We start from the raw sequence: 14,439 nt of genomic DNA, 5'->3' as shown, positions 1-14,439 counted from the left end.
ACTTAGGATGGTATTTAGGCCCCTTCAGACTTATCTTAAATTGGCATAGTAATTTCTGTCTCATTGTATTGTTGAAACTGAATGAAATTGTGTTTAGGGCTGCATGCTAGTGCTAAGTTGGAGAAGACAATGGCAACCCACTCCAGTACTCTTGCCTGAAAAATCCCATGGATGGAGGAGCCTGGTAGGCTGCAGTCCATGTGGTCATTAAGAGTCGGACATGACTGAGCGACTTCACTTTCACTTTTCACTTTCACGCATTGGAGAAGGAAATGGCAACCCACTCCAGTGTTCTTGCCTGAAGAATCCCAGGGATGGGGGAGCCTGGTGGGCTGCCGTCTATGGGGTCGTACAGAGTCGGACACGACTGAAGCGACTTAGCAGCAGCAGCAGCAGCAGCAGCAGCAGCTAGTGCTAAGTAGCTTCATTCGTATCCAACTCTTTGCGACCCCATGAACTGTAGCCCGCCAGGCTCCTCTGTCCATGGAATTCTCCGGGCAAGAATACTGGAGTGTGTTGCCATGCCCTCCTCCAGGGAATCTTTCCAACCCAGGGATCAAACCCACGTCTTTGGTATCTCCTGCGTTGACAGGCGGGTTCTTCACCAGTGGATGTAATTATGGATGTTTAGTTTAAAATCATTTTTCCTCTCATTGTCAGTTGTCACTTTTGGCTGTTTTTGAGATACTTACTAAACCTATCTCCTTTAGTATGACTTACCTACCATCTGCTCAAAGTTGCTATTTCTATTAATAATAAGCAATGAGCTAGAAAAATAGGCAAATGATTTATTACAATGATTTATTGTATTTCACTTATAATGTATTTTCATTGTATTTCATTTATTACAATGAAAAAGTACATAATCTTAGAAACACTGAATTTGGCATTCAGAGACTTTTGGCTCATTCTGTGTTTTTCAGCTATGTTCTTCATAGATAGATTTGACAGGTGAAACAACATGGAGAGGAGGAAATCAAGTCTTTTTGTCCCTATTAGATGTGCAGATGGAGACAGATCTGTAAGTTTGGAGATAAGGGGAATGAATGGTCAGGACTAAAGATAAGATTTGAAGTAACAAGCATGTAGGTAGTATTTAAAACCCTAGAGAAGTGTAGGATCACAGAGAGTAGAGATTCTTAACATTTAAAGTAGCTTTAAAAAAACAAGAAGACATTCAATCTGAAGGCTTTTCTTGCTTAGCCAGAAAAAGAATATAAACTGCAGAGTGGTCTTTAACCAGGTGACATGCATGTTAGACAAACAATTGATGATGGGTTTTTGTTTGTTTGTTTTGATGGTTACGGGTGTTTTTAAAAAATCAGTTCACAAGCTAAAATTTTTTCGAATAGAATTAAAGTTTCCATAAATACATTATGAGAGTGGATTTTTCTCAGGAAACACCAGATTTCCCCTATGGTTTATTTTTGCCTTAAAATTAGTAAAATTTCATTTTTATCTAACTCCAACAAATCTTTGACACTGTTTATATCATAAAACAATCATGGGCCTGTAGTTCAGATTTGATGCCATCAAGAAGGGAATGATTTTTTAAGTTTTCAGACGTTTCCAGATGTTTATAATTTATCTTTTTAAATAAATTGACAAATTTGTGCATAGGAAATAATGGGAAAGCAACACAGATGCCTAGGCTATCAGTGCGAGAATACGTAGCTCTACTGTTTATGGCTGAAGAATTATTCGGCACAGAGTTGCCTGATATCTGCCAGTCCTCCTTTATGTTGAATTAAAGACAGACTGCCAGGTTCATGCTGCTTTTGGTTTGGATAGTGCACTCACAATAGCAGGGTTGTTTTTTGAAACTCTGTAGCTTCTTAGTCATTCAAATGTAACTGATTTTTATATTTTGCCTGCTTGCTTACCTTTTTTTTTTTTTCCAAATTTAAATTTACTTTAACAGTAAGGCTGTTTCCTCCTGGAATCTTAAAACTTTGTAACTTATAAAGAAATTTGCTTTAAAAATTGTGTTTTTTCATTTTTTCTTTTTAGATGTGTCATGTAGTTCTTTTGATGCTAAAAGCTATCTAATTGCTATCTTTGTTCCTTGAGAAAGTAAGGATGTCTTACTGAGTGTCTGAAGTCTTCATCTATATCTCCTTGTCATAATTCTAAGAACCTGACCAGTGTGTAGTAATTTGCCTTGTCTTTCATCCTAATGGATAACCTCTTTCTTTTCTAAGATTAATTGGAGCTCCTTTCAGTGATATATTAAATACTTAGCTGACCTAATTGCACTATTTACTTAAACTTTCAGTTTATTCTTTTCTTAGATTAAATTTTCACTGTATAATTAATTTTTTCAGGTTCTGTACACTCTTTCGTTTTTTCTGGGTAACTTTCTGATCTCTAGAGTAATTGGTATAGATTTATCTGATGTTTAAAAAAATAAAGAGCTTGGATAAACAAGATTCTACTGTATAGCATAGGAAACTATATTCAATATCCTGTGATAAACCATAATGGAAAAGTATGAAAAAGAAAGCTTATGTATGTGTAACTGAGTCACTTTGCTGTACAGCAGTAATTAAGACAACATTGTAATACAATTATACTTCAATAAAAAGTAAATTTTTAAAAAAGCTTTTAAGAGCAAAACTCTATATACTCTTGGTAATGCGGTATATTTCAACCTTCGCTCTACATCAGAATTGCCTCTGAAACTTTAAAAAACATTTTTACAGTCCTGTTTTTGAAGATTCTGTTTTGATAGAACTGAGTGGGATAAGATATCTGAATTTTTCAAAGCTACACAAGTGTTCGGAATGCAGCCAGTATTGGGAAGCATTTTTTTCTCTTTTTTTTTGACTTGACCCCCTACTGAAACCCCAAGAGATTCAGTAATGTATCTAAAAACAAAAAAATCAACCTTTTTTCCCCAGTCTTGTCCCTTAGTTCTCTAACTGAAGCTGTATGGCATCTAACAGCTTTTGTGCAGTACACACAATTGCCAACCTGAAACATAATATAGCAAGATCTTAGGACTGTTACTCTCCTCCTAGGGGAATGCCTAAGATATATATGCTTGGCCCCTATGTGTCCTGGGAGTTGCAGGCAGAGAACTATTCCACAATTGCAAAATCATCATCGGTGTCACAGGCAAGTGGTAATCATAATTTGAAACCTTGTCATGTCTGTTAAGAGATTCATGTTGAGTAAAATTTGTCTAAATTAAGATCCTTCTCTCTGTCTTTATTCCAAACCTTTGAAATATTTACTGGAAAGTGTATCTTAAAACTAGTGTACAGTGAACCCTCATATCTTTATAATTTGAATTGCATATTTTTCTGTCTCTGAACAAATTTGCTGAGGGCTCAATTTTCTGTATCACAAAATGAGACAAAAGTTCCTGACATTCTGATACTAACACAACCTTTTTAAAAGTTTTAATTAAATTATATGGTAATATATCATCATTTAAGGGAGCTGGGCTGCTGCATCTTAAATAATACTATAGAACCTGATAACTTACACTCCAACCATATTCACAAAAATTTTTTTAAAGTTTCTAAGTTTTTCAGTCTCTTTGCCCCTTTCCCACCATGGATGCATATTTGCAATTTATAATACTTGAGATTATTCTGGGAGTTATGGTGATCCTTTTCACTTTTAGAGTTGAGCCATACTTTCTTAGTGAATTCCACAGCCATGTGATTAAGGAAATAGAAGCCTTAGTAGAGGACAGTAAAATATAGTGAAGAAAAAAAAAAAACGTAAATTCCTTCATTATGTTTATTTCTCCTGTCTCGTCTCTTAACCCTTCCAGGAACCATTCAGATAGTTTTTTCATGTCATATGTGTATTTTCTGTTCTTCCAGTACTTTATTTAATAGTCTTCTAGTGTAGCCTTGCTCATAAGTTATAGTAAGTTGTGTTAGAAGAGCTTTAAGGAGAAAGCAGGACCTATTGCCTGCTTCACATTTTTTGCCTAGTTGTTTGTTGCTCGAAACGTGTCTTCTTAGTTTATACTGGACACTAGTTAGAGTATCTGCCAACAAATGATTTTTTTATTTTAGATGATATTGGTGCCCACATGAATGTAGGAAGAACTTACAAAAATTTAAATAGAACCAAAGAAGCTGAAGAATCTTATATGACAGCTAAGTCGCTGATGCCTCAGGTAAGTTGTCAAAAATTATTCCTATTGTGTCATGTCTGCTGGATGTTTATATTGAATAGAATTATCCAGATGGAAAATCTTCATCTTTTCTTTAATTTGGATTAAAATTAAGGTGTCCAGTGAACCATCTATTATTGTGTTATAAAAGATTGCATTTACCTATCTAGCTCATAATTTAAAAAGTTCATAGTCATGAAAACTAAATCTATGAAATTATGAGTTTTAGATATTTTTTATTATAAGTTATCTATGACTTTAAGTGACTTTAAATGAAAAGAATTTTATTTATGTACATTAAGCAGTAAACATTAACTCCTATCAAAAAATAAATGAACAAAGCAAAGTGATAAAATGAGTAGATATATATTTGTGCCTGTCAGTTGCTATAATGTCACAAGTACCAGATTTCTTGGATGTCACAAGACAAAGTTACAAAATCTGACACTGCCCTTTATCAGCTGTGTGTAATCAGAAAAGATAGTTTACATTGGGCTCTAATTTTCTCAGTAGTAGTTTGTATTAATACTGTAGCAATATTGAAATGAGTTGATAGTTTGATTTTGATAGTTTGATAAATGTTTTTAAAACACTTACACCACATGATACATTAAGAATTCTTTCAGTCCTAAGATTCTAAAGTTAAATTGTGTTCAGCGGATTTTTATCAGATATAATTTATTATATTCATTGAGAATTGGGGTTCACATATATTATACCTAATAACTTTTAGAGTTAATTAGATATTTTTATGTCTTAACTCCAGCAAACAAGTGAGGAATTAGTAAAGCTCTGAAGTTAACTACCCCACTGTCACAACCAGGAAACATTTTTGCTGACAACTTGAAAGTTGACATGGTGTAACAAATATACTAGACTGAGGAAAAAGACCTGAGTTCTGTTCCTGGTCTGACTCAAGCGTACTAAGGGACTTTAGCCTGTGGAAGTTCTGATTTATATGACTTCATAAAATAACACATATATGAAAATCTAATGATAATCTACTGAGATAACATGAATGAAAAAATACATCCGTCATTGTGTCAAAGCATTATTTTACTTATATTTTGTGAATACTGCAGGTTATTTCATATTTTTATGTTTTATTTTAATACAGCAATTTAGCTTTTTATGCTCTGTGTAAGTTTTTTTTTTTAATTTTATTTTATTTTTAAACTTTACATAATTGTATTAGTTTTGCCAAATATCAAAATGAATCCACCACAGGTATACATGTGCTCCCCACCCTGAACCCTCCTCCCTCCTCCCTCCCCATACCATCCCTCTGGGTCGTCCCAGTGCACCAGCCCCAAGCATCCAGTATCGTGCATCGAACTCTGTGTAAGTTTTAAATAAGACTCTAGGACTTCTTACTTCAGATTTTATTTGGTACTGAAATATCAACTTGTAGAAATGTTTGTTTTTTTATTAACAGATTATTCCTGGTAAAAAATATGCAGCCAGAATTGCACCTAACCATTTAAATGTTTATATTAATCTGGCCAACCTGATCCGAGCAAATGAGTCCCGACTAGAAGAAGCAGATCAGCTGTACCGACAAGCAATAAGCATGAGGCCAGACTTCAAGCAGGCTTACATTAGCAGGTATTGTAGTTTGCTTTAGGTTTTCACTATAAAAGATGGAAGCTTCATCTGCATATACATTTAGGCTATCTTCACTAATTTGGCTTTTTTTTCTTCTAGTAAATCTTAGTTGACAACCAAGAGCATAGAAACATAGCTTGTTTTAGACTAACAAATTTAATTTATTTTAAATTGACAAGAGAATCCATAACTTAAAGCGGCAAACTTAGATTTATTTATACAAAAGGAAGGGTAGGAAAAGCTCATTGGTTTCTTCTGCTTCTCAACACCAAATTCATTTTTACCTAAAACAACCAAACTTTACCTTTTATAATTGCTTCTTAATTGTAACAAAATAATTATTTTTGTAAGAAGTTATTACTTCTTAATTATTATAGATTAAGAAATCATTGTATAATTATGGAATCATTATATATAAAATAAATAAGAAATAATTATATAATATCCAACTATTAAGAGGATTGACTGGTTATTTATGATTTTATTACAAAGACACTTCAGTTGCTAGTAAAAAAAATTTGGCAATAAGTGTCAGAATCTTAGATATTTTCTCATGTAAATGTTATCATTTGTGTTATACTTGAGAAAAAATTGTTTTAAACTTTGTTTTGAAGCCTGCTCCAGAAACCTAATTATAATTTATCACATTGTTTACATGGAAAATGCATTCAGAATTTAAGTTTTTGAAATAAAATCTGTTCATAAGCTGAAAGCTGTCTTTCTTCAATATTATCTAGTACTTGCTGAAATTCACTAAGTTTACTGGGGTTGTATCAATAAATAAAACTGTCTTAAGTAAACTTATAGAGAATTGCTTAATAATCTTTGCATTTATTTTAAAAATAATATTTTGGACACATTCTAGGAAGTGTGAATATTAATAGCTCATTTGACTTCATGCCTATGCTAATATTTTAGGAAAGAGTAGTATTAAAATAAAATTGACTCTATATCAGTACTTAAATTGATTTTCACATATGTAAAAATGACTTTTTAAGTTCTGTAACAGAAAATATAACCTTATTAGAATGATTTTCAGACTGATCATCATTTCCAGATGTGTTCCTCAAAAGTACCTACAGGTGGCAGTATTGCCCTTCCATGCTGCCAGATCAGCTTTGTAATTCCTTTCTTTTAAGAATTCATTGAAGAAAACTAAATAATTATAAGGGGTAAACAATTTCAAATGTTCTGCTTTTTTTTATAGTTAGACATTGCTAACAAAGATTTGAATACTGGAATTTCCCCATCACTACTATGTTTATTTTCCTTCTCCAGATGCTACTCATCTTCTGACAAATTGATCTCCCACTCTAGTTGCTACCATTTTTCTTATGCAGACTAGTCTGCTGTTTTTCAAGATATATTCAAAGGATATATCTTCTGTTCCCCTTTTTTGGATACCTCCTGATATCTTACCCTCTAGAATCAGGCATGTTTTTTCCTTCTTTAATAATACTTGAAAACATATCAAACCAAATGTTCAAAATTAATGTGTTTAGGTGTAAGGACAGCTTCAGATAGTTATTTTTGAAAAAAAAAATTTAAGAACCTAAGTTAAAAGGAAAGCTGTGAATATGTGGAAAAGCTTAAAACTTGTGAAAATAGTATCTACAGACTGACATGATAGTATAAGTAAAATTTGTGTTTTTCCACAGAGGAGAATTGCTTCTAAAAATGAATAAACCTGCCAAAGCAAAAGAAGCATATCTTAAAGCCCTAGAGCTGGACAGAAATAATGCAGATCTTTGGTACAACTTGGCGATTGTTCATATTGAACTTAAGGAACCAAATGATGCGCTGAAAAACTTTAATCATGCTTTAGAACTAAATCCAAAGCATAAACTAGCATTATTCAATTCTGCTATATTAATGCAAGAATCAGGTATGTTTTCTCAAAATTTCTCTATATTTAAACATACTCTAGTTTGAAATATGGTAAAGTCGTATATTATGTTACCCCAGCAAACATTTTATGAATGGATGGTTTTTATCAAAACTTCATAAATAGTTATAAGAAGAATATTTTAAATACTTAACGTAAACCTTTCAGGTAATATACACTAGCATATGTGTCATTCTAAATGTTAATTTCTCTGGTATATGCTAAAAATGACTTCTCAGACAGTCTATTAACAATACTTTATTCATCTATTTTGTCATTTTATGCCTGGAAGTATATTTCTTATGCATAAATATCATACTATTCAAATAATCTGAATTTGTAAAAAAAAAAAAAAAAGTTTTAAGTTATTATTTCTAGGATGTCAAGAGCATTATATGTTTTAAACAAAATAGTATTCTATTTTCCCTTGATCTATAAGTCCAAATATTTTCAATATCATGTTATATCCAGTGTTACTGTTTTCTGAGATATTATTATAATTTCCTATATTTTATATAAATTAGCAAAACCAAATTATTCATCACAATAAACTAGGATCTTTGATATATCAGAATTTTAGTTCTGCTCCAGAAGGCAGTATATATAATTTATGGTTTTCTTAATTTTTATGTTTGGAAAAATCTTTATATTAATTATTAAATACTTTCATAAAACTTCTGCAAAAAATGTAAGAATATATTTTATAATTAAAGAGAGTCTTTGAGTTTATTTCTACCAGTCATCTATTTTATAGATTAGAGAGTGAGGACCAAATAAATGTATTAACTACCCTAACTTCATATGGCTAGGTTAGTAAGTAGTCCAAGACAAGAACTTAAGCCTACTGATTTATTTCAGACTTCTTTAATCATCATGTTATCAAATAAAAGGATAAAGATCTTTATGCTTGGCATTCAGAAAAGCTTAATTTAGAAAACTAATGTTTTTGTAAAGTTAGCTATCCTTAGTAATCATGAAAAGTGCCTATAATTTAACACAAGATTAAACCCTGGAGTGTATAGTTGTAGAAGTTGAAATTTTTTTGGTACTTATTTGCAGTAGAAATCATCTCAATAAATGTTTGCTTCCTGAATCTTAATTGATATTTATAGGCTTTAGATATAATAGTATTCTTTTTATATTTGAAATTTCCTAAAAAATTTTAAGTAACATACAAAATATATGTAATTTAGTAAGACTGAAACATTTTGTTTATCCAAAATAGTTACTATTTGTTGAGCATTTTGTATATATCTCATGTAATTCTTAGAAGATTCAATAGATTAACCCAGACAAGTAATTATTTTAGTGAGTAAAAGTCATAATATTAACAGAATCATGACTGAATATATGTCTCTATTTTCAAATTCCATGCACCTTCCTCTTAATTCTGTATTCTTTCTCAACTCCCAGTTAGAATCTAAACTTATCAGGAAATATTTCACCCTTTTTTAGTTTTTGAGGAACTCTTACTACTTGTAATGCGCTGTCAATCCAGTGCATCAAGCACACTGTTTTTCTTATGAAAACTTTGAGGGTTTTGCTTTCTGCTTTTTAATTTATATACACCAGTTAGTTGTTTTGATGCTCAGTTCAGTCACTCAGTCGTGTCTGACCCTTTGCAACCCCGTGGACTGCTGCACGCCAGGCTTCCCTGTCCATCACCTATTTTGATGCTATGTTTTTATAATCTAGATATATATCTGCACCTCCATTTTTTACCTCAGACTTACTCATTTGCTAATGATATAATTTTTTTTTCTTTTTAAAAAAATTCTTAGGAGAAGTTAGACTCAGACCTGAAGCTAGAAAACGACTTTTAAGCTATATAAATGAAGAGCCACAAGATGCTAATGGTTATTTCAATTTGGGAATGCTTGCCATGGATGACAAAAAGGACTCTGAAGCAGAGATGTGGATGAAGAAAGCCATAAAATTACAAGCCGACTTCAGAAGTGCTTTGTTTAATCTGGCTCTCCTGTACTCTCAGACTGCAAAGGAATTAATGGCTTTGCCAGTCTTGGAAGAATTACTCAAATACTATCCTGATCATATCAAGGGTCTCATTTTAAAGGGAGACATCCTGATGAATCAAAAGAAAGATATACGTGGAGCAAAAAAATGTTTTGAAAAGATTTTGGAGATGGATCCAAGCAATGTGCAAGGAAAACACAATCTCTGTGTTGTTTATTTTGAAGAGAAGGACTTACTAAAAGCTGAAAGATGCCTGGTTGAAACATTGGCATTAGCACCACATGAAGAATATATTCAACGCCACTTGAATATAGTCAGGGATAAAATTTCTTCATCTAGTTTTGTAGAACAACCTATATTCCCAGCTGGTAAGACTTCAGGTGTTGAAGGAGATAAAATTCCAACTGAAAATGTCAAAGAAATAAAAAGCGAGCCCAGACCTACACAGATAATAAAAACAAATGATAATAAGAGTCAATCTAAAGCCAGCAAACAATTAGGAAAAAATACAGACAAAGAAATTCCCCACAAAACAACAAAAGAAATCAAAGAAATTGAGAAGAAAAGAGTTGCTGCTTTAAAAAGACTAGAAGAGATTGAACGTATTTTAAATGGTGAATAGCATTACTCTTTATCATGTGACAGGGTTTCAAAGAACTTCAGTCTATATCATGTGGTTACTTATACTGAGAGCTTTGAAAATAGTGAGCATACTAAGAGTCTCTCATGAGCTGCCTCTACGTAGTATCAAAATAAGATTTTCATTGAAGACCCTTTCATTACCCCAGGATATGTTTTATATTTGACAGTAGTTCTTTGAGTTTTGGGAACTGTAGCATAAATAGTAATCACAGGTGGCAAATCTGTATCTTTTCTTATAGACGGTAGATAGATTCTTTCAGCAGAATAATATTGACTACTCTCAATTAAAAATAATCTGAGGTCTGAATGATAATCCCATGGTGGCAAATCCAACATGTGCTGGTTTATTCTGTGAATTCACATTGATTAGCTAACCATATTTTCCTTTAACTATTGGAGTCTGACTGTGAGTTGAAAACACTATTTAACACATACTTTTTCCCTTTGTAACCTTCTATTTAACCAAGGGACTTTGCACTACAAAAGAATACTGGCTGGCTTTCTTCACTTTGTATTCTTTTTTGATTTTTAGAAGGAAAGCCAGATGAAACATTTTAAAATAAGTCATATGACATGTTAGCTTTAGAATGTATTAATACTTTCATAACTGTGTGCTTGTCCTTAACTTCCCTATCTATATGGCAATTTTTAATCAGGGAAAGTTTTAAATAAGTATATACACACACATTTCTGATGGTGCTCATTTATACTGGACTTTGATTTGTGTACTGAGTTTCACAGCATGAACCACATAATCACCACATAATCATTGACCCTGACTTTTATTTCCCAAACTGTCCTGTTTCTTAGGGTCATAGTCATATTGAGAAATCCCAGTAAGTATAACTTCATTAAACTTTTGAGTTAAAAATGTAGTAAGATTCTCTTTCACGTTAGTGTTATCTTTCTAGAGTTACTTGAATTTTAATTTTGTTTCCAAAACATACCTTAATTAGATACCTAAATTGAGTTCTGTCTAACTGAAGGCAAAACAGTGTGACAAAGTTTATTTTTAAACACTAAGTGCTTGATAGCTTGTTATGGTGTATATTTTTATTAAATATTTATTTTGACTACTGAGCTTTCATAAAATTCTTAACACTTTTAATTCCATCAAGTATGGAAAATAAATTGCTATTGCATTTTTTCTCGGCATACATATTTGTTATCATTCAGTTGCTCAGTCATGTCCAGCTCTTTGAGACTCCATGGACTGCAACATGCCAGGCTTCCAGGGCATTTAGTATAGTTTAACCAAAATTTCATCATTTTTGGCCTGCTGTCCAGCTAGAAAAAATGGTAATTAGCCAAATGTAGGATTAGCAAATTAGTCTGCTGGTCTTAGCACATTTAAAGCTGAAAATTGTTTGAAGAATAGATACAAATCCAGTTTATTAATTTAAATCTGATTTTTTTCATGAGTAAAATGCATTTTATAATACTAATATAGTTGGTTTTCGTTTAAAATGTTAAAGGTCAAGCTATCATCCTGGAATAGTAACTAACTTATAATGTAGCATTTCAAAAATTATTTCTGTTCCTTTGAGATAATTTCTAATGTTTCAAAAACCACATTCTTGTAACTTTTTTCTTAAATGTTTTATAAATACTCATAAGAAACATGGTCTGCATTAGAGACCCACTCTTACTAGGCTCTCTGAGGCTCTGTCATAGATTATGTTTTAGGCAATATAAACCGAGCACTGACGACAGTGGTAGTGCATTTTTGATTCACTAAAGCATTAAAGCAATACCTAATTTCAGTTTTTAAATCACAGCTTTGTTACTCTGGATATATGATGGAGAATACCTCATATACTATGACTTGAAAAATTAAATTGTTATTACATTCTCTGCACATATCTTGAGAAGTTTGAGTTTAATGTCTTCTTATAATATCAAGTGAGGATAGATGTGAAAAGTAGAAGGCAATCTTTTATGACAGCAGACCAGAATAAAAACTTTGAATAATATTTTAATAAAATTATGTAACTTTCAAAATATATATTAATATTATCTAATGATTTTTACAGAAAAAAAAATTGTTCTCCATATTAGAACTTAATGCCTATCATGTTGAATAATTTATTTAAATCAAATTCACTGTAATTAATTTTTCCAAATCATGTTTCTAAACCTTCGTTTCATATTAGAATCATCTAGACCCCACCCTACAACAGTGCAGTCTGAATTTCTTATTGTCAAGCTGTGCGTCAGTTTCTCCAAAGGCTCTCAGAGTGATTCTAATTCATAGTGAGGGTTAAGGATCACTAGTCTAAATTAGTTCAAGAAAATCCTCTTCTGTCTCCCATGTTAACTTTTAAACTAGTGATATAATCCAATTAAGTTCTGATGCTTTAACTTAACTAAGGAATATGTTCTGATACCTAGTATTTATTTCATCTTAAGTTCCATCAAGCTTGCTTAGGTATAAGATTATTTCTTCTCTTTAAATTCATAATACAAATTTTATTCAAGCTGTTCAGGTGAAAAAGGGAATTAATATTTTTTTCCTTTGGAGCTGCCATTTTGAGGAAATGGGGTGTAGGGATATTTTAGCCCAGTTCACTAACTTGTTTCAGCATTGTAAGCATCTGTAAGTTTGCTTATCATAGAAAAAAAAGCGTATCATAGGTTTATGTATTAGTAAGAGGATGTAGTTTTAGTTCTTGCTGTTTTACAAAAGAACCTACTCTGTGGAGTTCTAGGAAAGCTTTGACAATCCCCAAGGGTTAATTATGCTACACTTTCCTTCACTGCTTCTCAGAAGGAAGAATTAACTCATTATTGTTCCTGTGTGCTTCTATATATGCTTCTCAGAAGGAAGAATTAACTCTCATATTGTTCCTATATGTGTTTCCTTACTAACATTCAGAATTGGGAATTTTGTCTTATAATAATTATTCCAGTAAGTAATTTTTATGAAGTTGATAATTTGGAGGATAAAACAAATATGTTTGCAATTTTGTATTTACTTTTATGTAGATATCTGGTATGTGAATTACTCAATTCTATAAAACCTCATGCCTTTCATCTAATTTGAGCTCTCAACTTCATGTTCCAGAATGCTTCTTTAAAGATGCTTTAATGAGAAATATTATGAAAATATATAGATTTGTATGTCAATTTATACTTCAGAAATCCATATATTTGTCGTATTTATTTTTTTAAAAACCTCCTAATTGTCTGCATGACTAAATGGTATTTAAAATGAAACCTCAAATATATCTGGTACTTTTGTCTGTAGTTTTATTTGTTGGAAAATGTCACCCTCCATGTTAAAGTTTCATAAAATAGTTGCTAGTTGTATGCATTTTATATTTCTATGGCATCTGTGTACCGTATTTCTAAGTATTCAGTATTAAATTGATACTTTTTAAAACATTAACCTGAATTGCCTTTTAGTGTTAAAGTGAAAAAATATAATAGTAATTCAAAACATTTGAGCCTCCACAAAGAAAGAAGAGCTGGTGGGTAGTTTTATTAGCAATGATATGAGAAATGAAAGAAAGAAAGTGAATTTGCTCAGTCATGTCTGACTCTTTGCGACCCTTTGAAATGTCACCTGCCAGGCTCATCCATCCATGGGATTTTCCAGGCAAGAATACTGGAGTGGGTTGCCATTTCCTTCTCCAGGGGATCTTCCCGACTCAGGGATCAAACCTGGGTCTTCTGCACTGCAGGCAGGCTCTTTACCATATGAGCCACCAGGGAAGCCCAATGTGTTAACTTAGTTCCTAAGAGTGATACATTTACAACCCAAAGTGACAGAAACTCAGTTAAGAAAATGAGACAATTAAATTCATATGTGAAATTTTATATATATGCACAGTTGGAAGTCAGTGTAATGAAATAATTAGTTTGAATTATGAATCTACCTGGATTCAAATACTGGTACCACCCTTGCTAAAAAAGTACAACTTAGGAGAAGTTGTTTAACCCGCATGTCATCAGTTTCCCTATCTGCAGGTTGGGAAAAATACTTTTCCTCATAAAGTTATTAAAAGGAGGTATATATATGTAATGTATGTTGTATATTTGCTTATGTATATATTACAATAGATATATATTTCCTATTGTAATAAATTGGCAAGTATCTATAAATAGTGCATGCTCAGCCATGCACACTGTAAATAACTTTTACCAAAAGTTTTGACCACAACCATGATTAACGTCACTCAGTGAATTTTGTGATTTT

At 32.0% G+C, this 14,439-nt stretch overlaps 1 protein-coding gene across 1 annotated transcript in view; it reads left to right on the top strand.

The window, feature by feature from the left end:
- TMTC3 (transmembrane and tetratricopeptide repeat containing 3) overlaps positions 1-13,629 on the top strand; it is a 52,058-nt gene extending 38,429 nt beyond the window's left edge. Inside the window, exons 11-14 of the mRNA XM_027543209.1 lie at positions 4,035-4,138; positions 5,571-5,740; positions 7,399-7,625; positions 9,407-13,629. Coding sequence (XP_027399010.1) covers positions 4,035-4,138; positions 5,571-5,740; positions 7,399-7,625; positions 9,407-10,221 — 1,316 coding nt within the window. The 3' untranslated portion in view covers positions 10,222-13,629. The remainder of the gene's footprint in view (positions 1-4,034; positions 4,139-5,570; positions 5,741-7,398; positions 7,626-9,406) is intronic.
- Positions 13,630-14,439: the final 810 nt, after the last annotated feature.

The sequence above is a fragment of the Bos indicus x Bos taurus genome, chromosome 5 (genome assembly GCF_003369695.1).
Source record: "Bos indicus x Bos taurus breed Angus x Brahman F1 hybrid chromosome 5, Bos_hybrid_MaternalHap_v2.0, whole genome shotgun sequence".
NCBI classification, from domain to species: domain Eukaryota; kingdom Metazoa; phylum Chordata; class Mammalia; order Artiodactyla; family Bovidae; genus Bos; species Bos indicus x Bos taurus.
The sequence above is the reverse complement of the archived record's forward strand: the minus strand, read 5'-3'. Positions and strand labels throughout refer to the sequence as shown.